We start from the raw sequence: 24,341 nt of genomic DNA, 5'->3' as shown, positions 1-24,341 counted from the left end.
AGGCTTTCATGCTCTTCATTTGGTTTACAATGAGACTGCATTTGGAGACCTCAGCATTGTCCAGGCCTGTTTGAGGTAATTACCCATTCTTAGGTTCATCTTCTAGCCCAGGGCTATCCCTAACCACTCGATGGTGTCTGTCTCCTCACTAATGTCCTCACCTGCTCTTTACCAAAACAACAGAGAACCAGAATGGCATCAAATGTCAGCAGTGTCTCAAAAAAAACACACACCGTATCTGTCCTCAGAGATATAATTAGGCTGTAATAAACATTCGAAAAATAAGTAAATGTGACAAATTACTGCATTGTTTTTTCCCCTCAGAACAATGGGATGCTTCATCCAATGTGTGTTACTTTTCAATCTTGCGTTCCCTCCCACGTCTGAACTGAGGAGCGGCTGAGAAAGCCTTGCATTGTGACCGTGAAAGCTGTAGTGTGTGGGTGCATCTGAGTTCCATCTTTTTCTATGAACTGAAATATTTGTGCACTTTATTATTAAATAATGAAACATTAGCTTTTTGGTTTATGTGTATCTTAATAGGAGGATACTGGGGTTTAAATGTCCACAATTAATATATATGTTTTGAGAGCTATTTGTTTTTGTTTTTTTAAATCAGTTGTCTTTCATCTCAATGTCTGTAATATGCCTGAATTTGTTTGTCTGTTAGTGAGAAGATATTATTTATTTTCTTTTGGCATTGTCTCAAGAAATCTTTAAATGTTGGCTTGACAAAATCTTGTCTAAAAGAAGTCCACTTTATACTTTTAAAAAGGGTAATGCTTGCTTAACTGAGTGATATTTTCAGATGCTTAATGCTTGCAAACTGCAATTAAATAAAAATGTATTATAGTAAAATGTATACTATGCAATTAGCTAGACTTTGAGGGAATGACTTAATAGGATATAAGTACATTTTTATATGATGACTTCTAGTATTATTTAAATATGGTAAAAGAGTATTTCCGAATGTACTGATTATCATTTATGGTAAACTAAAATACACTTTCAACTGAAACTTTTATGCCATCTATTTAAATATTTATAATTACACATTTGTAATCATTATGTTGCAATTTAAAATATATTTACATTTAAATGTAATATGAAATAACACAGATAAAATTGTAATCAAATATTTTTTGATGTGCTTTAGTATGTTAGTCAGCACATCAAAATAAATGTACTTTAAAAATGTCAAAGCATTCTCAAACGTAATATCCTTTCAAAGTTTCAAATTTAAATGATTGTAAAGTGCACTTAAAATTGTACTTAAGTGTGTTAAGAAACAGCTACATGAAAGTGTCTCTCTGTAAGTATGGTTTGGTGGCTATTTATTTCATTATATTATCTGCCAAAGCACTACAAGTGCACATTCAATACAATTAAGTACACATCTTTTCATAAGGGTATGTTAGCTTTATGTAACTTAAAATTAAATTTTAATATAATATTAAAATATTATTTATTTTTTAAATAAGGCAAAATAAATGTATAATAAATAAAGTCAGACTTTTGTATGTATGGGGATTGAGTTTCTTAGGAATTCTGATTGTAACTTTAGGAAAGCTATACGTCAAATTTAAAATAACAGAACAGAAGGTTTGTGCTGAGTTTGGTGGATATAGTTTGACCTCAAACCCAAGTTTGTTCAGTGACAGTATGTTGGCTTTAATGAGGTGGATTCCTCAAGGAATGCATTCTGAGAAGAACTTCTTATTCTCTGGCAAAACACATTTTCCAACATCTCCCACTATCTCTACACACAAAGGTTTTCTCCGAAGTCTTTCCCCTCCCTCTATCTGGCGATCCGTCACCCCTCCTCCAGCTGCTGATGGTTCTGCTGTAGGCAGTCTGCTCGTTCTCCTCAGTGTGAGGACAGCACACACTCCTTCACAACCAGCCTCTGTCTCTCTCACACACTCCTGTACTATTCTGACAACATGCTTAAAACTGGATATACTCCAAGCAGCACACCTTTGTGGAGCTTTTGAACTAATTGAGCACTTTATTCAGCAGAAAAAAAAGATCAATCAGCACTAAGGTATGAGGTGTGTTTGAATAAGCAAACAAGGAGGGTTTCTTCTTTTTAATACTGAAAACTACTGAAGTTTTGGACGTCCACCATGAGTCTTAAGAGGAGGAAACCAAGCACGGTGTTCAGCTGGCACAAGTCTTTCACCATTCTTGCCCCGTGGAGAAAAGGTAAGTGTTGTGACACAGTCTTCTGCTTTGGATGCATGGAGTCATATTGCTTTACCGGCGCAGCTCTATGCAACACCTGGATGTGCAGCACAGGTAGTAATTTGTCTGGGGGATATTTAGAAACCTGCAATTTGAACTCTGAGGCGTCATCTGTTTGGGTGAACAGGGCCGGGTTATCTTCAAAAACAGTCATTTAAGCATCATCTTCACAGTTGAACTGATGTAATTTCTGTAAAGTTAGCTCACAAAGCTGAGCTCATATAGAAAACCCACAAGCTTCAGCCACAAACTTTATTACATATACACAGAATGCTGTTTTTAACTACAGTTGTTTGTGTTGCTTTGGTGTTAACTAGAAAAACATGTGGCAGAGAGGGCAGATTTGCATTTAATTAGTAAGAAATTCAAATCAAACGTCAGCTTAATGAGAGACAATTTATGAGCCATTTGGTTTGTTTTATTGTAAAAACACAGCAGCATTTTTAGACTTCATCTTGTCCAATTGTCAAGAGACAGATTGCTCAATCAATGGATGGTTCTTGTATAAAAAAAAGATCATAAAAATAATAATAATAAAAAAAACAAACAAAAAAAACAACTGTATATATATATATATTTTTTTTGATAGTAAGTAAGGTAGTTGTTGTTGTTGTAGTATGATCATGCATTAATATGTGCTTCATAAGTACAAATAAACAGCCGATTTTCAAGTAATAAGCAACTGTTGAATAGTGGGTTGTGACAAACACACTATAACGTATATAGCAATGGACAGGATTTCTCATGTCTTTTATACAGACTGAATTAGGTCAATAAGTGGGTGTGATTCATCATAACTGCCAGTTTAGATGATTAGTATGTGTGTTATAGTGATGGAAGACAATGGGAGGAGAGTGTCACAGGTGATTCATCTTCAAGTGAGAGCATCATAAGAAACAGAGTGATACTAGAAGTGAATGTTTAAGTGGTGACAGCTTCATGAGTGAGGCTCTTCTCCTCTTCTCGAGTTATATTATACGTGACTCCTAACTGTAAACAGGCACAGCTGCAAATTCTTCATGCGTAAGATCAGCCAGTGTGTGAAATCACTGACACATGACTCAGGTAACACGGATGTGAAACTGACCTGAAGGGACAGGATGAGAGATATCATCATTTTGAAATTGACATCCAGACCGACAAAAACAGATGATTCGTCACTTTCAGGTTTGTAGTACTTGTGCCTTTATTATGGTCACGAGTGTAACATTTTAAGTAGATCTAAGTAATCTTACTCTCCAAAAAAGAATTTAATAATAATAATAATTCTAAAAAATACATCAGTTTCCTCACAAATCTACAATTTCATAAGGTATTTTTCAAAGCAAATGAAGGGAGAAGAGTGGGGTGGAGTCTGCCTGAAGACTTGACTGATGTTACTGCTCCCGCACATTCTTGTCTTATCCTAATGGTGTTAGATAATGAAAGAGCGGCCCGTTCAGTTCACATTGATAATGCGCTTCTGGAAAGACTCCTTGGGGTCAAAACAATTGCCTTGCTGGAGCACAGAAAGAGTGCAGGGAAAATGAGAGAGACAGAGAGGTGTGAGGCACTAAAGGTCTGCTGGCTTTAGATTAGGAAGAAGGGAGAAAAAAGGCGTATGGCTGTATTTCGCACCTCATCAAACCTGACATCTGGCCTTTGTCACCTCCTTCAGCAAAGAGGAGGAATGTTAAAGGATTTAACTCTTATTTACATTCTCATTGGGAAGCCTTTGGGTTTGCCTGTAAATATTTTTTTTTTTTTTTAGTTTTTGGGTGGTTGCTAGGGTGTTGCTATGTGGTTCAGGGTAATTATAGTTAACTACATAATAATACTAATTAGTTGAAATAAAATAAATTTAATTGTTTTTGTTTAATATGATGTACTAAAATAAATACATTTATACATTTAAAAACAGATAAAAATGACAAAATCATGGACTCAATTTTGTAAAGTAAACCCAGAAAATAAAAAAAAGAATTTAAATATAATTTATTTAAATTATATTTAATAATACAAATAATACAAGTTAAAAAAAAGTTTCTCTGCAAAAATAAATAAATAAAACTTCAATGCAATGTTAAAACAGCAAACAGATGAGAGTTCATATGCTCTCGGGGTCGTTCAGTCTGGCCACCCAAGTGTGAACAGGGTTCTGACATTCTCCTTCTGCTCTGACCTCTCCAGCCACAGTCACAAACACCTATACTGATCCCACTGCATCCCCTAACTAAATCATCAAGCAGCTTAAAATCATTTGAAAACCTAATGCCAGAACCAAAAGAGTCTGTGCTGTTGTTGTTGTTCACAAATGGCCAGTTTCCTAATCACAACTCAACTTCTATCTCCCGTTCACTAAGTTATAGTACATTAGAGGTCATCTAAAAGCTTGTGTTCCTGGAAGTAGAATTTTTTTTTTACTTCCCCAGTCATTCAACGAGCAGGAAAGCCACTGAATGTTTTATATATTGATAATGAACACCCGTTTTTATGAACTGATAGAGAAAGGTTCCTGCATATGGCTTTAATGGTTTTGAGTGTACAGGTTAGATGGGAAAATGATGGTTTCACTGAAACAACCTGCTAACTGATCGTGTCAGTTAAAGAGAGTATGACACTAATTTTGTGAAGTAAAGCCAAACTCACAAACAAGTCAGTGCTGAAATGTGGTAAACATGAGTGGGTGAAGCCATATGGAGTAAACATGTTCTTGTTCAAGCTTGTGAAATCTTCACATTTCATCCCTTTGAATGTTTCTATCGATGGCCCTTAATGATTCTCACATTCTTCATCTCAAATGAATAACAGCAACATTTGGTAATTCAAGCAGACTTTCTTCTCTCTTTAAGGACAGATAATTGACAAAATATGTTTAGAGTAGTTAAGTCTCCCAGAAATTCTTCAAATTAAATATTTATTAGACTTGCCTTGAAAACATCACCATGCCCACCTGGGACATATCAGTGTGTTTTACCAAATGTATGTGCAGCTGTAAAATACACTGGAGCAGATGATTCCAGGATTCTTGAATGTGAACAGAGTATTTTATCAGCTCAAAAATGTGAGGCACTTGCCAGTTGTAGACAGTGAAAAACATTCTCTGCTGGCCTGGAAGAAAAACACTACTGCAGGTGGGACGTGACTAACAGTGCTGCTTAAAAATGACAAATAATAAATAAATTCATAAATCTGCTATATAAGAAAAAGAAATCATGCTTTTATTTAAAATTATTACATGCAGTGTCATAGTTGAGTGACAAAAAGGATAAATTACGGCATTAAAAACTATGAGATACTGAGCCATAATTATGAGTAATTTTGAGATAATAATTAATTATGAGATAAAAATACAAAACTTTGAGAGGAATATGAAGATTATGACAAAGTCATAATTATGAGATAAAGGCGATTATGACATAGTAAGTAATAAAAAAGTCAGTTACTACATACTACAATAATTATGAAATTAAAAGGAAAATTTTGAAATAAAAATCTAAATGTACTATTTCATAATTATGAGATAAAAAGTCAAAATGATATGAAAGTCAAAATTATGACACACTAAGTAATTAATTATGAGGTAAAGTCAATTATGATATACTGTCATAATTCTAAGACAAAAAGTCCAAATTATTACATACTAAGTAGAAATGATGATATATTGTCACATTTATGAGATAAAAATACAAAATCCTGAGATAAAAATACAAAAACATGATCTGAAATTTCAAAATTACAACACGTGAAGTAATTAATTATGAGATAGTCCAAACTGGCAAACTGATTAAAGGTCCCGTTTTTCGTGCTTTTTTGAACCTTTGATTGTGTTAACAGTGTGCAATATAACATGTGTTCATGTTTCGTGTGTGAAAAACACAGTATTTTTCACACAGTTCACCTATCTGTATACCGCTGTTTTCACTGTCATAAAAACGGGCTGATGACTTCCTTGTCCCTCCTTCAGAAATACGTAACGAGTTGTGATTGGGCCAGCGGTTTCTATGTTGTGATTCGACAGCAGCTGAGTGCACTCCGCCCTCCTGGAAACGCGATTGGACTAGTTTTGAGAAGCAAGTGGGCAGGAGCATGTGCTGGAGATGTACTTATAATCACAGGAGCGTTTTTACTGACGAGATGCGCATAAAAATTGCATTCGTTTTTTTTGCACAGCCCTAACATCTAGTTAACAAAGCTAAACAGCGTTGCCCTTTGTGTAATAAGTTACAGAAACTGTTAAACGCACAAACTTAAATAATAAAATACACTCACCGGTTGTGGTCCATAAACTAGCCTTCTCCAGACAAAGAGGGAACTGCTCCATCTTTCAAGAATAATCTTTGTGCGAATCCGGCATTAAACTGATGTTTAAAATGTGCTGCAGATAGTTTTACATGTGGATTATAATTTTCGGGAACCGTGTTAAACATAAATTGTAACCATTAATCTCCAAGTACAGCGTCCCTGGGAAGCCCAAACAAAGGTGATTGGACTCCGAGATGAAAATAACAGCGTTTCGACGACATGGCGACAAACACAAACGCAGCTCTTCCTCTTCTCCGTCTGAGCACAACAAACCATGCCTCCCCTTTTTGTGAATTTATGTGGGCGGAGGTTAGTCAAAAAACTGTTTTAGTGACGTCATTACTGCAGGAACTAGAGGGATGAGGTCCAAACGGGTCGTTTTTTGTAGGCGAATTCTGTTAAATAAAATATCTCGCTTGGCATTGAACTTTGAGCTTTAGAATTTTACAGATATTATTTATACTTTAACAACAACATTACACACTAACTAAAGTTTAAAACATGGGATCACGAAGAACGGGACCTTTAATATGAATTTATAATTCGCAAAATTGACAAAAGGCAGAATTAGAAATTAGAAAAAAATGACAGAATTAGAATCAAATGACACCTAAAAATAGACGTTTTAATGCCATTATGCCTTTATCTCATAAATTAGTTATTAATTTTGTATGTAATCATTTTGACTTTTTATGTCACCATTCTGATTTACCAAGGCAGTGTTTCACAGAAGATTGGCAGTTTGTAGATGTGTAGAGATTTTTGTAGTGTTGTACCTGTATTTTACTCCTGAAATAATCCCCAGTACAAATTTGCAGACTCCATAGTGATAAAGACCAGAAATATGTGGGGTTTGATTCTCGCCAACACTATCATTGACCTGTTTTTGTTGTGAATGCATTATACTCTGCAGCATGAAGGACCTTAGCATTACTTACATTCCTAGCTGCCAGGGGCTAGTGAAGGCTTTTTGATCTCTCTTTACAAGCGGCCATGTCTGAGCGATGTTAATTGAAAATCCAGGGGGATTTCGATGCAGACTACTTGCTCCTACTGAGTGGCATCAAAAATATCCCACCATCAGCAGTTCTGTAGTCTCAGCTGGAGAGCACTGCTGTATGAAAGACTGACCCAATGGGTCGGTCTAATTGACCTGTAGAAGTTAATTAGCTAAATTATGATCAGAGGCCTCATGTAGAGGGCTCCAATTACTGTATGCTTGGCTTTCATGGTGGGACCGTTTGTATTTAATCATTGGAAAGTATCTAAGATGATGTATTTAATAGTGCTTCATGGACATTATATATATATGTATTTATAGGTGAGGAATTTTGTCAGTCTATTATGCTTAATATTTATATGGCATCATGTCCACTACAGATATGTTATTTCTTTAGATATTTTTCTTATGTATTTTTGCTTTCATTATGAACAAACACAATATTGTTTCTGGAAACGCGTTGAATTACACCTGGTTAGCACAAAAGAATTAGGTTAAAATCAAATTCACTGCTTGATGCCTTATGAGGGAAACTTTTTCATTTAGATAGAATTGAACAATGAAGTCTATCTAGATCTTGAAAAGGTTTGTACTGGAGTCCAGGTGCTGTGTACACATGGTCCATGAGAAAGGACTGCAAAAACACAGACACTGTTTTGAATGAGGGGGAAAACCCCTGGAGCAGCAGCAGATTTCACATAATTGAAATGCTATCAGTGTTTTCACAGTCACTATCGAATGGGGGAAAAAATCATCACAAATTATTTTCTAACAAAACACATGGGTATGTTTATTATTAATAAAAGTGACATACATAAACATAATTTAGACCTTAAGAGAGAGCTGGGAATGGCTAGAGTTGTTACTTTTCAAGGCTTCATAAAGTGATATTTCAGTGTATTTCATTTTCTAATTTCACGTTGTATCACTGTGATGAGTCTGTGAAGACTAAAAGCTATTTAGAAATCTTGTTAATGTCCTCACAGTATGTAAATTAATGAAAGCATTTCCTCTAAACATATTCAGAATAAATAACCTGTGAATCATCTACTTAACCATTTATTTCCATCCCACTGCAAGTTTCTCTTCACACCTCCTCCTGACAATCATGTTCACCATTGTTTAGCACTGTACATAAGCAAAATAATCATAATCATGAGCAAAAAGAGATTTGTGCAGGATATCACTTTTATTTGACCTGATTGTGTTCAGAAGTGCTTAATCAACATTATTTGAATTTGAAAGTGCAAGCACAGACTCGGACTTACTATGGAGAGTGAGATTAAGATTTGAAGTGAATGACACCTGAAATGTATCAGATTTCCAGTACACTGAAAGAGCTGAGCCTCATAATAGCATTAAGATAAAGCACAGGTCAAAGTTCAGAGCAAGACATGACTTTATGACTCTTTGTGGACCACTGATGGTAAAGAATGCTTTATATTGAGATAAGCACTCTTCTTTTGGCACAGGGAAGTATGTCTGCATATAAATGCTTTTAAATAATTTGAATAATGAGAGCTGAAATATGCAATGGAAATTTAGATTCACTACTGCAGTCTGTAATTTGTTTGTGATTTGAAAATATTTTCCACATCCCAGTTTAATGATTAGACACAATTATAAGTCCAGAAGTTGACTGATTTCCCAGGGAAGTGGAAACATTGTTGCTCTTGTGGTGATATGAAAATATTAAACCAGTTTGAAAATAAAAATTATTTTTGCAACTCCATCTGGTGGTAGTTGCACAGAAAATATACAGTTCAAATGAATACATTTTTGAACAAATTTATGATTTGAATATTACATGTTCCTGTGGCTCGGTGGTAGAGCATTATGTTAACAGCACAAAAGGTAATGGGTTCAACTCCCAAGGAACACACATACTGATAAAAAAATTTTAAACAAAATAATAGCCTGAATGCACTGTAAGTCATAGTGGATGCTAAATGTACATTCTATATTGTGAAAGTATAAAATGACTCAGATCTCTTTCTGTTTGTTCTGCAGGCAAAGGGGATATTGTTTTGGATAATGATGTTGTGCTGACAAAAATGAAGCTCCTCAATAATGTCCCTGAGAAGCTGCTTAATGTTGAGGATTCCATTTCAACCATCTCCATTTCAATGTCTGAGCAGGATAACACAGAACCTCTCCAAGCTGATGAGGTGATCTCTGTGACCACTGTGCCTGAATCAAAAACAGACTATCTATCTTCTATTTTTGCAGATTCTGAACTTCCAAGATTGTATAAATTTGAATCTGAGGACTCTGGGGTAGAAATGACAAGTGGGGCAACGTCTCCATCCACCCCAACTGGTTCAGAGCAAAACTTTGTGGTCCACAGTAGGGAGTCTTCATGTGACTCTGGCAACCTGAACTCTCTTGTACCTGCTGACAATCCACTTGAAGACAGTTCAGTCTTCTTAGAAACTGAACAAACATCTTGTAAGTGTGCTAAACAAGACACTCTTACCATCCTGGGAGACAGAACAGAGGAAGAGAATGTCGATGATGATTTAATAGACATCACAGCAGATTCAGAGAGGCCCAAGGACAGAACCCTGAGGAATACCATGGAGAACTGTAAAGATGCCATTGAATTCATGGCAGCACAGGAGGAAATAACAGACACTGCAATGGCTGAGGACACAATGTCAAGGAGCCAGTGTTCTATAGAAGCTTATGATGGCAAAACAGGACCTGAATTTCATCAATGGCCTTTGAGGAAAAGTACAACCAGTGACAGTCTGGATGAGTACATGGAAGAGTGCTGCAGGCTAAGTGAGGTAATCAACAGTTTACATTCTTTTGTTGTTATTTACTTGACGTCATAGTGTTACATCTGCTTTTATATAAACAACAATGGTCAGTCTTATTGCAAACATTTAAATGTGATATAAACAAAAACATTATTATGTTTTATCCTCACTTCTATGCATCACACAGCATTTATTGGAATGGGAGCATTATAAAAAAAAAGAATCCTAATGAAAAAATATAAAAAAACAAGACATGCACTATGTATATATATAAAACATTTTCTAAATATGTACTTTACATATTTGGTATATTAAAATATATATGATTTTAGGAAATTGAATTAGATTATTTGCATTTTTTTTCTTTTTTAAGCATGACTTTATCCAGGTTTATGCATAAAATAAGAAAAAAAATGCAACTGATATGCAGAAATGTATATAAAATCGAAGTATACTGTACATTTCACAGAATGTTTACCTATTTTTAATGGAAAGCGAGGCCAAACTGCTCATCAATACCTGTATATATTTTTGCAGTGCGATCAAGAGAAAAGCAGTGTAAATATGGTCTTTGAAATTAAGTTTCAGAGATACATTTCTAAATATTAGAGTGAAATACTCTTCCTGTCGATAAAAATCACAATGATTGTTTACCACTATTAAACATTACATAATCTAAAAAACATCAAAAGAAAAAGCTTATTAAAGATTGACAAATATGCAGACAAATATTTTTTTATTTTATTTATCCTAATTGCATTGAGAGATGTCTTAGAGTGTCAGACTGAAACATTGTCAACATGGTAAAATGAATAGCTTCTGTTTACAGTTTAGAAGCACATACACATCCTTTCTCATTAGTTATAATGACGGTCTTTCTGCAACTTGACGTCATCAGCTCATCACTAAATGTCCGTACAGTGACTAAAAAGGAAAACAGGATAAAAGTTTCCTGTGAGCAATGCTTCCGTAGATTTTTTCCCCCTAAAGAAACGGCTTCTTTCAGCATTTTGCCTCTGAAATGAAAATGCATATGGAACACCTCAGCTTGCTGCCAAGCAGCAAACCGTTTTAATATTCATATAAATATTTTTGACATATCTCATCATGCTTTTCACTTTAGAATACTGATCCAGGTAATCAGTAGTTTATAAATATTAATTATTTGTAATACTTGAGTCATTACTAGTGAATTAACATTATATATATATATATATATATATATATATATATATATATATATATATATATATATATATATATATATATATATATATATATACTGTTACAATTACACATAAATCCATTATACAACACTGAATAGGTATATTAAAAAAAAAAACACACCTTATTATTCCACCGGTCACTATTGTTGCCATCAACATGTTTACTCATTCTCAGTGCACTCAACAAAACTGAATAAATGTGAATTTATATATTAATGCTAGACACTTTAAAGAGAATGTGTAACAAAAATCTTTGTCATATCTTTATGTTGACATACATTACTTGCCTTTTGTTTTGGAGCTATCTTCTCATGATCTTCTCATGGGGCAAACAGGAAGTAAACTGCTCTGGTCATGTGTCAGTTTGCACTAAACATGTGAAACTGCATATAATTGAGTCCCTTTATTTTTGTTCTTCCATATTTGCAGAAAATGCACTATAACACAGGCAGTAACATTTTTTTACAGCTTTATAAATGAAAACCTTCTTTACTGTCACTATTGTAACCAGTGGGATTAAATGGGTTAATTATACATTATGCATAATTAATACATTAATTACAAACCTGTATATAGCAGCAAAAAAGTAGTTACTGATTAGCTAATAGTGAACTACCACTTTCAACTGAGCACTATTGCTTTCTAAATCATTAATCCGAGTTTCTTGTTATTTAATAGTAGTTACTAGGATGTTAAAAGTGCATTAGTCATTTGTTCCTATGTAATTATTTTTTAACGATGGAGCAGAATTCTAAAGTGTTACCCATATTTTAACAAACTATTGTTTCTGTCCAAAATACAAGTTTTTTTGGATTTGAATAAAGAATATTATCAAATATAAATAAATACTGAGTTCATTCAAATGTACTGAATTATGTTCAGATCATGCTGCTTTGTTTTAGAGATACTCAAATCAAAAGCTTGTGTTTGCATTTTCAGTGTTTGGTTTCTAAATGTGTCTTAAATTCTTTTTAAACTCTAAGCAGCCAACAATTCACCACACAAACACGCTGTGGTCGGCTTAAACCATGTTTATCCTTGTTACATGGGAACAAGTACAGTCTGGGTCACATTTTACCTTTAGTAGTTTTTTCCCATGGTTTTTAATGATGAAGGCACAACACTAACAAGTAGGCCTATGTAGTCATCTGGATTATGCTTTCTGCTAGCCAATAATAACCCATCTTTAATTTTTGTGTCACACACCAGTTGAGAACTGTTTCGTTTGGATTGACAAATACAGTTTATGCTTTGAATGCAATCTTTTACGGACTGTGGCATCTATGTGGTGCATCTAATTATGTAATTTTGATAACCACTGCAGCCATAAAGGGTCAATGAGTGAGATTGTGTGTTGGAGTACAGTACACTGAGAGATCAGAGGATGTAGAGCGGGATACGCTACAGATCTCTTCCCTTTTAACGCGGCCGCCACATCACACAGCACCTGTTCATCTGTGTTGAGAGAGCATGCAGATGGCAGCAGCGATTACAGCTGGAACAGCCAATGCTCCTCATCTGGACAGTGTCCCTCAGTCCGCCATACTCGTCCAAGCCTGCCTGGATGCATCAAACAGGTGTCAAATAGCTCAAATTACTCACATATTTAGCTAAATAATGCCTCTTTGATAGCTCCTAGGTCTTTTGGTGGTCAGTGACTGGACATTTTTTGACGAATGGTGGACTTTATGGGAGCTGCGATGACAGGTTGCCGGTGCGGTAAACTCGGCCATCATCATCACCTGTCACCAAAGCTAATAAGCGAATTCCCTCGCCTGTTAAATGGAGCTCTGTGGCCTGAGGAAGAGGATATTGAAAAGGGACCATGAGCTTTTTTCCCATCCGCTTCAAACATGGTGACTTCAAAGGACCTCTCTCCCTCTCATTTCTAATCTTATTTGTTCCCAACTTATGAGGGTAGGAAGGAAACAGAGCTACAGTGAAGATTTAAATGTACAGCAGGCGTATGCCAATCACAACAGACTGATTGAATACTCTTTATTTCATAAAGAGTCTGTATTGATTTGTGGGGAAAAATCTATAGAATGGATTCAAACAGAGTAAATGTGTTAAATGGAGCTGAGAGTACTATGCTTTGTAAGAAGATAGTTTAGTAGTTTAGTAAAAAAAAAATCTAAATTCGTTTATCATATACCTACCACCATGAAACACAAAAGATTTAAAAAATGTCTGTATTTTGGACTTCATTGAAGAAAGTCATATCCCTGTTAAAAACAAGCATATGCAGTTGCTGGCTTGAGCTGTTCACAAAATAAATTTTGTAAATTTTGTTTCAAACTAAACATTGAGTTGAACTGAATTTAGTTAGTTGAATTTTTTTCCCTATTTTAGTAGGATTTAAGTACATTATATATATATATATTTCATAATTACTTGTTTTATCTTTGAAAAAACAAACATTTTCTGATAGTGTACTGACAAGCATTCATGGTAAACTAAAACAGTTTAATGCCATTTGTATTCATGTCGTGATTATATTTGTAATTAGAGATTTAATATTTTCTTTGATTGTAATTTTGATACTCTACAATTAAAATTATAAGTAATTTCCATGTACTTCGGTATGGTAGACAACACATCAAAATATATGTACTTTATAGTATGACAAAATATTATTAAAATATAGTAACTTATTTTAAAATAACACTTTTAATGTGACGTTATAATGAAAAGGACTTTTTAAAAGTCTTCTTAAGTGTGTTAAGAAACCATTATGAAAGTCACGTTTTAAGTATACATAATATAACATTATCTGCAAGTACACTTTGTTTTAAATATAATTTTAAGATTTGATGTACACTACAAGTTCACATTCAGTACAATTAAACACAAATCTTTTACACACAGGCAGGGATGAAAAGCTTTCCGTTAACAGGACTTTTTTCAGTTAGATTTTTTTCTTCATCAGACAAAGTAAACTGACTGAACAATATGATAGAGGCTTATGTCTCCAGCCGCCTCCCAATCCAGTGCAATGGTAGCACACCACACATTTCGAGCAGATGCCAAAACATGTCATGGTTGCAGTTTTTAACTCCTTTGTACAGCCATTTCTCAGAACTCTTTTAATTTATTATTGATTGATAAAAGCTCAATCAAATTATCCAAAATATTTCAGAAATGAATTCACAAGGGTCAGATGATGTACATCTTCCAGTTCAGTGAAATCCTGTGAGCTCAGATTACGTGTGGGCCTGAACAGTCAGATATTGGTCAGTGAATAAGCAGACTGTAGAAATGTAGCCTATAACAGGCTCATTCGCAATATTTAAAGATGGATTTGGGAATTCTACAAAAAACATTTGAGTGTTAATCAAATGCATGTGCTTGGCTGGTTGTCAGCTAGCCTGCATATGTGAGTCACTCTATAAGTGGGTCTATGAGACTTTAAAAGCATTTTTGAGTCCGAGTTGATGGATGCGAAGCAGAGGAAAATATGGTGTCAGGGAGGAATGAAAACTGCGTAATTGCTGTTGCCCTTATTGCCCCCCTCAGCAACCCCCAGGACGGCTAGAGTTGAATTCCTCAGCTGTAACAAGTAAACAGTCATAAAGCGAATATTTCCAGAGTGTGAGGCTTTAATATAGTGATAGATGAGGCATGAAGACCGACGCTGTGTGCACCATATCCAGCCTCAAACATTTGGCTGACACCCCGAAATGTGATGTAACGGGTCGTGACACTTGAACGATTTTCAATGGCTTTCAGATACACAGAAAAACACAGAATATCAACACATCTTCTTGGTCTAGCAGGACGTCTTTGGAAAAATACACAAAGCTTGTTTTGTGAGACATCATATCAGCCAACAATATTAGTTCTCAGTTTTGCTTTAGGCTTATAACTGCCAGTACAATAAATGAAAATATAGTGCTAACTTCAAGAAGAACACAAGCTCTGTTTGATACTGTCTTCATGTCTCTGGTCTGCCATGGTTTTAAAATCATTTAAGGTTTGAAAATCGTCTCGTGTGTCCCAGATCCCGCCACCCCACCCCATGTAAAACCATTTGAGTACCAAGAAAAACGCAATATAAATGTAACATATTATTATTAGGTTTTCAGAGGAATTATACATAATTTGTTATGCACATAAAATGTGTAAATGCATACATAAACTTATTGAAAATGCATTAAAACCTTATGTTATAGGCACCATTTGTAATGTTCTAGTCAGCATTTAAGACTATAAAAAACCTCTATAAAACGCCTTTTCCATATATCTTTGAATACAGCCCACACATGGTTGCTCATTCCTCTCCACTAAGTCATGCTTAGTATTGCTTTATAACTCATCCAGTGAAATATTTCAAATAATAAAGGATTATTTTCTCAGACACGCCTGAATGGCTTTATAATATATTCCCTCACATTTGGAAATACAGAGCTTATGTAATTAGAAAAATATTGTTCTTGCAATTCAACCCAGAGGCATATGCATAATTGTTTTCCTCAGTTTATTTTGATCTTCAGTGTTTGGTTGAAAAACCACATCCTCACAGCACAGAGAGCTAAAATCCACCCACACCATCAATTCACTATCAATAACCACAATGTCACACGTAAGTGTTAACAGCTTTATAGAAAACGATCTCCATGTTTTCTTTTTTTGTATAGGAGAACATTCCCCACTTTGTTTCTGTGTCTGTGAAGAAATGCACGTGAGAAATGCAGGTTCTTTCATATTGAGGGGAGAAGGAGGGGGAGGAAGGGAGTGGGGCTTTCCCAAACTTTTGTGTCTTCCCTTCTCCTGGGTCACTGGGGATCCTAGGCAGAGGAAGCAGATAAGATCTGGCATGTTTCTGCATTCATAAAGGCCTAACAAAGATTCTTTCCTCTAGTTACCCAACATCAAGCTGGTTGTCGTTTTATGAGATAACACCTGGTATGTGCCACCTGTCCAGCTTCCAATAAATGAGTGAAAGACTAGTTCATTCACATGATCTAAACAATTCTAAGCCTGAAAGAGCCTCAAATGGGTTTCTTACCAGACAAGCATCTAGCTTACACAGTATTTTTTGTTTTTTATTATTGACAGAAGTAAAGAAAGTATATGCAATTCTTGGTCAAATCCAGTACGGATTAGTTTTTTTCTTATAGCGTACTATAACTTCCCTTACTCAACATATGAATAATCCCAATGTCAGAGAATGGCTTTACTTTTAACAAAGCCCTTCTATCATTTTTTTTTATATGTTTTGTAAGTTGGACATCAGGATAAAATAAAATAAAGAATCGTCTTATATGACCCATTTAAAGCAATAATGAAAGTTTGATGGAAGTGCAAGGTTAGAAAAGCATGAGAAAAGTTCACTGTCAAGTGACCTGCCGAGGATCTCACACTCTGTGTGAGGAAGTGAGTGATGTCAGCTCCTAGTATTTCATCTCTCCGTCATGTCCTCTATTGTTCAGCTTCTGGGTTTCCATTAATGCTGGGCTTTGGGACTGGATTGGATGTAAGTGGCACGGAAAAGCTTTCGGAGGGAAAACGCCAGAGACCTGAACCCACATCCTGCTTTTGTTGGGACACTTTTAGGAATGTTGATGATTGTATAAATATTTGTTTTAAAATTTCCTTTGAATCTTTTGAAAAACGTGAGCATCTGCAGCTTTACAACCACAGATGGAGGATGATTCAACAAATAAACTAGCACCTAACACGTTTCCCACCAATCATTCACGCCTTCAAACAGCTAATCATCATTTTCTAATGCAGTTTGTCAAGCTTTCATTTGAAAAATTGGGGTGAAAGCATACAAGACTATATTTAAATTTTGGGATTTGTTTTTATAAATCAAATTCATTACATAACAGTATTAGTCTTGGTTGAAATAAATGATGTACAGTGGTCTAATGATATCTGATTTCCAAGAATGTGTCAGATTGCTTAATGAAAGGCAGCGGAGTAGTTGGCAAACTGTATTTAAACCAAAATCTATTGTCTAAATGTGTTTCGAGAGAAGTAATAAATCCCTGTAAGACTTCCACAGAGATAGTAAAAATACTTGTTGTGTTAAATAACGGGAGGAGATCATGGTGCTGCCATCATTAGTTTGTGAACCTCAGATCCACCTGAACACATGCTGTCATGCTCCTGGAATGAACTGTTAGAGCCTTGGCTTTTTGCTCTGTGCTCATTAGCACGTCAAATGAGCCATTGGCTTTCAAACAATAGGATGCAGTTCACACTGTTCTTGTTGGCTTGTTCCACAAACGTTGCTTAACCCCCTATGGTGTACATAAACATCTCCAGTAATCCCATTATTTAGAACCAACCTATTGTCCAGAGAGGGGTGGGGGTCTTTCCCCAGGGGTGCAGTCCTAGTGTCAAGTGTGAATGTTTAGAGCCCCCTTTTTTTGGTGTTATTATGAAAACTAAAATGATTTTGTCTCTGTTTTGTCTTGACAACCAGGTGAACCAAGCCAATCAGTCCAACCCTCTGGGCTCTGGACTGGGGTACCTAGAGCACATCTGCCAGCTTATAGAGAAGATCGGACAGCTACAGGAACACAACCTTCGACTACAGAAACTGATCTGTGGCCTGCAAAAGGAAGGCCGAGTGATCAAGACTAAAGAGGTATCAATCTCAGCATTAGTCTTTATGAGCTTACCTCAAGGGTGTCCAATCCTACTCCTGAGGGCTACTATCCTGCAGAGTTTAGCTCCAGTACTGTTGACCCACATGGAAAGAACCTATATGTGGATATATGCGCATATATGAAACCTATATGCAGTGTATATGCACATATATGATAATATATATGCTGCATATACAGTGTTGGGGAGTAACTAGTTACATGTAACGGCGTTACGTAATTTAATTACAAAATTATTGTAACTGTAATTAGTTACAGTTACTAAGAAAAAATGAGTAATTAAATTACAGTTACTTATGAAATTTTTTACGATTACAAAGGGGATTACATTTGAATATTTACACACATCCACATACAGATTTAACTGATTTCTTTCCCAAATTGCACTGACTATTCTGAGACATACCGCCCTAATAATTTCCGGGATGCGGAAATACAGTCTGGTTCGTAGAATCCAGTCATAAAAACGGAATGCCTAACGCGGACGGAATATGCCACATTCTGGATGACTAAATCAAAAGTAGGTCAGTACACTTGAATCAAAACATGACATGGACTAGTGTCTGTGAATATAAGCCCCAAAAATGCAATATATGACTTGCACATTCTGCGTGTCTGTGGAAATCAGGCGCGGACTGGACACCAAGAGAACCGGGACAATTCCCGGTGGCCTGGCAGCCGATTTTGCCCCACTATTTAATATCATTATTGTATAATAGCCTGCCGAATGTACTAAAGCGATCATTTGCGAATCCGCCATTTGATAATTAAATCTCTAATAAGTCATGAAGTGTTAGTCATGACTCGCACGCTCTCCGCGCCTCAGCCAAACGGTTTGGTTCAGACTCAGAGTAATCAATGCGAGAGAGAGAGAGAGAGAGAGAGAGAGAGAGAGAGAGAGAGAGAGAGAGAGAGAGAGAGAGAGAATAGAGTGGACAGCTGGAGCAGAGAAGCAGAACTACTGTTCAGGGTTTCAGGTCAGTTTCATCTGTAAAGATGCTTTTTTGTCTTTGTTTTTTTATTTATTTAATCAAGCAGCAGCACGTTGCTCATCAGTCATCACTCAAAATACTATATAAAGGACATCATTATTATCTGTTGTAATGTTACAGTAGTAATTTAGCTGAAAAAAAAATCAGATTTTTTTTTATAGGTTTAGGGGGAGCTACGACAGACAACACCACAACCCTTACGAAAATTAACATTTTAATATTTAACTATAAATCCAGAGAAAATGGTTACTATTGTTTAACTGGGGTAACCAAAAATGTAAAATTATTTTACAAATGTATTTATTTAAAAATAAATACAAATATAAAGAAAAAAAAGGATATTTTACTTTTATATAGGCTAATAAAAGCATGGTAATTTTTTGTAAGGGAAAAACATGACTCGTGTACAGTATTAGGATTTTTCTATAAAGATATTGTAGTATTGTAGAGTATTGTATTGTAAAGTATAGTTTTGTTCAATCTTGAGTATTAAAGTCATGAGAGAGATGGATAACAGGGCAAAATAAAGAGACTGAAGAGAAAAATGGAAGTGAAGGTGCAGTTCAGGAGAGAACTTTTAATTATTTAGCATGTCCCCAAATTAAAGATTTAAACCTTTTTTATGTCAGGTCCATACAAAAAAATTGTTTTGTCCATGAATTTGTTTGTATGAGTTTGAATTTTCCAGTCTGAATTTTTTTCCCAGTCCACCCCTCCTGTAAATTAATGGCAAATACATGGTTTCATTTACTACACATAGGCCTACTGAAGCTCGCAGTGTTTTCAACCTCTGCTGTCTCAATATAGGAGTACACGAGCACATAAACATAATTTCTAGAACTGTTCTGTGTCACTTGAGACAGCCGTTTCAAAAAAACACCAATGTTTCAGGATTTTATTACACAGAATACGTCACATGCTTATTAGATAAATGTATTTAAGTTGATGTATATGCTTTTATTTATTATTCTTTAATATTCACAAATTTAGAAAAGTAATCAAAAAGTACTCAAAAGTAATTAGTTACATTACTTTAATAAAGTAATTGAAAAAGTTACACTACTATTACATTTTAAACAGGGTAACTTGTAATCTGTAACCTATTACATTTCCAAAGTAACCTTCCCAACACTGTGCATATATGCGTATATATGCCACATATAGGCAAAATTGAGGTGCATATATGTGCATATACAGGAAATATAGGTCTTCTGTATTGCTTCTTCATATTCACATATAAGCCCTATACATACACGATATGTTTTCTATATAGCTAATGGCAGGATCTGGTCATTTTGTAGCTCATATCTCATTTTTGACTGTCATACATGATGCCTAGCTCATATTTTCTATTATCAAGGTAAAAACTAAGAATTGACAAAAAAAATTATGCAAGAACTTATGTATGTGCGAACACATGAAATTGGTATCACATGTAATTGGCATGTTATGGAATTTAACTATGGCAATATATTAACATGATATACAGAGCCGGACAGTAACAGAGTACATTTACTTGAGTATCATTTTTGGGGAGTACTCATGACTTTACTCAAGTACATTTGAGAGGCAAATATTGTACTCTTTACTCCACTACATTTCTATCCATAACCGTAAGTACCCGTTACTTCTTCGGCCCCATCCACACGGAGACGGACCCCAATCTTTTTTTCCCTCATCTCAAGAAATATCCACGTCCACACAAAACCGATGTAGTATACATGCCAGACCAGCATGTGGCACTGTTATTCTGCCACAAAGATACACTTAAAACGGAGAAGAAGACATGGAACAATACATTTATTAATCCGTGTTAATGTTAGTTAATAAAAAATAAAATCGTTCAGTGTTTGTTCATGTTTTTGTTGCTGTTACGTGATGTAGTGGTGTTTGACTAGGGGGGAGACATGGGCTGATGACGTCATATTTTCAGAAAATGTACGGATTCGCCGTCCAGACGAAACGCAAAGGCGGCGTTTTCAAATATATCCACTCTGGGACCCGGTCTCAAAACATCGGTTTCACTCTTCCAAAACGCCAGATCCGTGTGGGCGAAAATGCCTATCCGCTAAAAAATTTGTGCGCCAAAAAAAAAGGAAAAAAAAAATCTCGGACACCCTATCAAACGTCATTGGATAGTGCAGGAAGGAAGAGGAAGAGGAAGAGGAGGCGGCAGAGGAGGAGGAGGATGATGAGGTGCGCCATGACAGACCTTCAAAGAATAATAAAGATAAAAAAAGAATTCTGTTCAGTTTTTTGTCTTATTTTTGTTCTTGTACTATATGATTGATCTTGAGTAAATAAATAATGTACATTTCTACATTTTGGACTTTTATTTATGTTGCCTAGCAGCTATGGATTTTAAATTTACTATTATAGGTGCATATATATTTATATATATATATATAGGTAGGCTATATATACCTATATAGGTATATGTATGCACATATATATGTGTAAATATATGTGTACATATATATGTGTGCATATATGTACATACATGTACATATAATATAGGAAAACGGCCAATTTTATATATGTCACATTTATTAAAAACCTATATTAAAACCTTTATTGAAACATATATGTTTATATAGATTTTTTCCATGTGGGGAAACACACCTGAATCAGCTAAACAAGTTGTTCAGGAGTACTAGAAATATTTAGTTAAGTAGGTTGTAGCTAAATTCTGCAGAAAAGTGGTCCTCCAGAAGGAGGTATGGGAGCCTCGGCTTACCTGATTCATATACTTATGTAGATGAAGATTTGGAAACACATCATAATTCTCAATCTGAAATTGATTAAAGGCACTGCTGTAGGTCTGAGTATGAAAGATGACGTCTTGGATTTATGATTTGTTGTGGGTTAAACCCTATACTGATGCCTAGGGCAAGGGATTATTGGTTCATACTGTGTCAGTTTATATCCAGCTGGTTTTAATGGGGTTTAGTGTTTTTTGATCAAGAAGGATAAAAGTGTATTTAATAAATAGAGCTGCAGGGTTCAGCCGTTTCCGACCTGTACGCAGATGGGGTATTCATTTCAAAGAACGTGATGTCCCCTCACATGGATTTCATTTGTTTTTATGTGTCTCGTGTTGACATTATTCAGGACAAAAGTCTTTTCCTGTGTCTTTGTTTTGTAGGTCATTGAGAGAACATCACTCAGGCATGAAATATATTTTGTTTGATTAAAGATGGGATTGAAAAGCAGATGGATGGAAATTTATTGATATAAATTTAACAAAAATAAATATGCATAAATAAAAATGCTGGTAAGCAGAAAGGATTTGGCAAAATGCCAAAATGAGAAGGAATTCTGGTTAATCATAAAGTTGTTCAGATTCAGTTAAGTTAACAACGTGCAACCCATAAAAATCTGAACTCAGCACTGCGTCTTTGTTTTCCCATCTCAGAACAAGACGGTCCATCTGGCTTGAATGTTATCAGCCCCTAAACCACAGGAAAAATAAAAACATGTTTTACAATGTTTTGTGAAGTCATGGGTGTTTTTTCTAATGTGACATTTGTTTTTCCCTTTGGATTTGAACAGCTCCAAAATTAGAAATTCCAAAATGTTGAGGCTAAAAGGAACTTATCTTTGTTAAAAGCGTGTACAGGTAAAAAAAAAAAAATCTACTCTTAGAACACTTCTAATTTCTATTAAAGTTCACTGAAAACGCACTCAAATTTATTTTTAACATTCAGTTATTAAGCTAAAGTTAAGTATTGTCATGTAAAATCAGTATTACAAACATGCTTCTTTTAAGAAGTGTGTCACTGAAAGTTTCTTTGGGGAACTCATGATAGTTCTTATATTGCACTGCACTTGCACAAATTCCTTTTTGGAATCTTTATTTTTAATATAATTTTTGGAACCTATATTTTAAGTAATGCAGCTGTCCATTTGCCCATCTTCTGCCCCAGTTCTCCCGCTGCTCTAGTCCTTTGCTTAAGGCGGTGGAATTATATTGTGTAGACATCTTCCTGGCCTCTGGACTCTGTGATGTTGAATGAGAACAGTTTTGTTCATGGTTTTTCAGAGAGTCATCTCTAAACTGGCTCTGTCAGTTTGGGCCCTGGGGCCGGAAAAGACTTCCACAGTCACAGTGAGTGAGCTCAGTGGGAGCCTGCTCTTCAAAGTTATCAAAGAAAACAAGAGAGAAAGACAGGCAAAAGAAAGGTCGACATTTTAAAAAGTTTCTTCTTTACAGAAACCAAACATAGGTTCTGAATAAGAACTGAGTGTATTCATTTAAAATACGGCAAGTGAATGATTCTGACAACATTCAGTCCTGTAACACTATGCAAGCATGACAGTAAAGACAATAAATAGACAAGACAACTTTATATTGTGTTGTCCCCAGAGGTTACACACAACAAATATACAGTGTGACAAGTGTAGAATGAATGAATGTCTCTTACAAACCTGATGTCTGTCTCTCACGACAGTGTATAAACATTTTGATTTGTTGCAAATTCATATGAATTTGTATGTATCTGCTCTCAAACTCTAGGGGAGCTTTAAACAAATCATGATTTTTTTAATATACAAAACTGCACGTTAAAAATAGCTTGAGATTGATAAAATCTCTTCAGGTAGATAAAGTCTGATACTGGAAGAATTTTTAATGGAATCGTTAAGGAGCGGAAAAAAAAGAAAGAAAAGATTACTGGATCCAGAATGGTGAATCATGTTTTCCTTGTAATTCCAAACAGAAATACTGTGACACATGGGAATAGTCTGTGGACCACACTTCTTGAACTCCCTGGGTCTTTTAAAGATTCTCTGGGCTGTGTGTGTCTTTGGAGAAAGAGCAACACGCAGCAACATGCTGTTACACACATCAAAAGGCAGGGAAACTCCTGAAACATGCCCAAGTCTCCACTATAGTGAACCAAGCTGTCTCGCCAGTCTCCTCCATGACTGTTTTACCCACCCGTCCCAAACCCTCACAGCACGCTTTCATCTGTACTCATAAAAAGCATTCAGAACTCAGACAACATGCAGTTACCACCACTGTAGTGTCCTCTGTCTCTCTTGTTAGTTCTACACCCTGATCTCCTCAGTTATCAGCCACGACCGATCCAATGAACAGATATGCTCTATCACATCAGGTCAAAGCATCTGGTGTTTTGTTTTTTTGGGACATTTAAGATGAATTCTTTCATCTTCAGTCCATGTTCAGAGCATATGGTTCTTTATATTCAAAAACA

General features: G+C 35.4%; 1 protein-coding gene across 1 annotated transcript in view; it reads left to right on the top strand.

The window, feature by feature from the left end:
• Nucleotides 1-1,850: 1,850 nt before the first annotated feature.
• si:ch211-250c4.3 (uncharacterized protein LOC100535981 homolog) overlaps nt 1,851-24,341 on the top strand; it is a 30,392-nt gene continuing 7,901 nt past the window's right edge. The window contains exons 1-3 of the mRNA XM_059566697.1: nt 1,851-2,205; nt 9,539-10,317; nt 17,950-18,114. Of these exons, the coding sequence (XP_059422680.1) occupies nt 2,127-2,205; nt 9,539-10,317; nt 17,950-18,114 (1,023 nt within the window). The 5' untranslated portion in view covers nt 1,851-2,126. The remainder of the gene's footprint in view (nt 2,206-9,538; nt 10,318-17,949; nt 18,115-24,341) is intronic.

This window comes from Carassius carassius, chromosome 14 (assembly GCF_963082965.1).
Source record: "Carassius carassius chromosome 14, fCarCar2.1, whole genome shotgun sequence".
NCBI lineage: Eukaryota > Metazoa > Chordata > Actinopteri > Cypriniformes > Cyprinidae > Carassius > Carassius carassius.
This window is presented reverse-complemented; position numbering and strand designations above follow the sequence as displayed.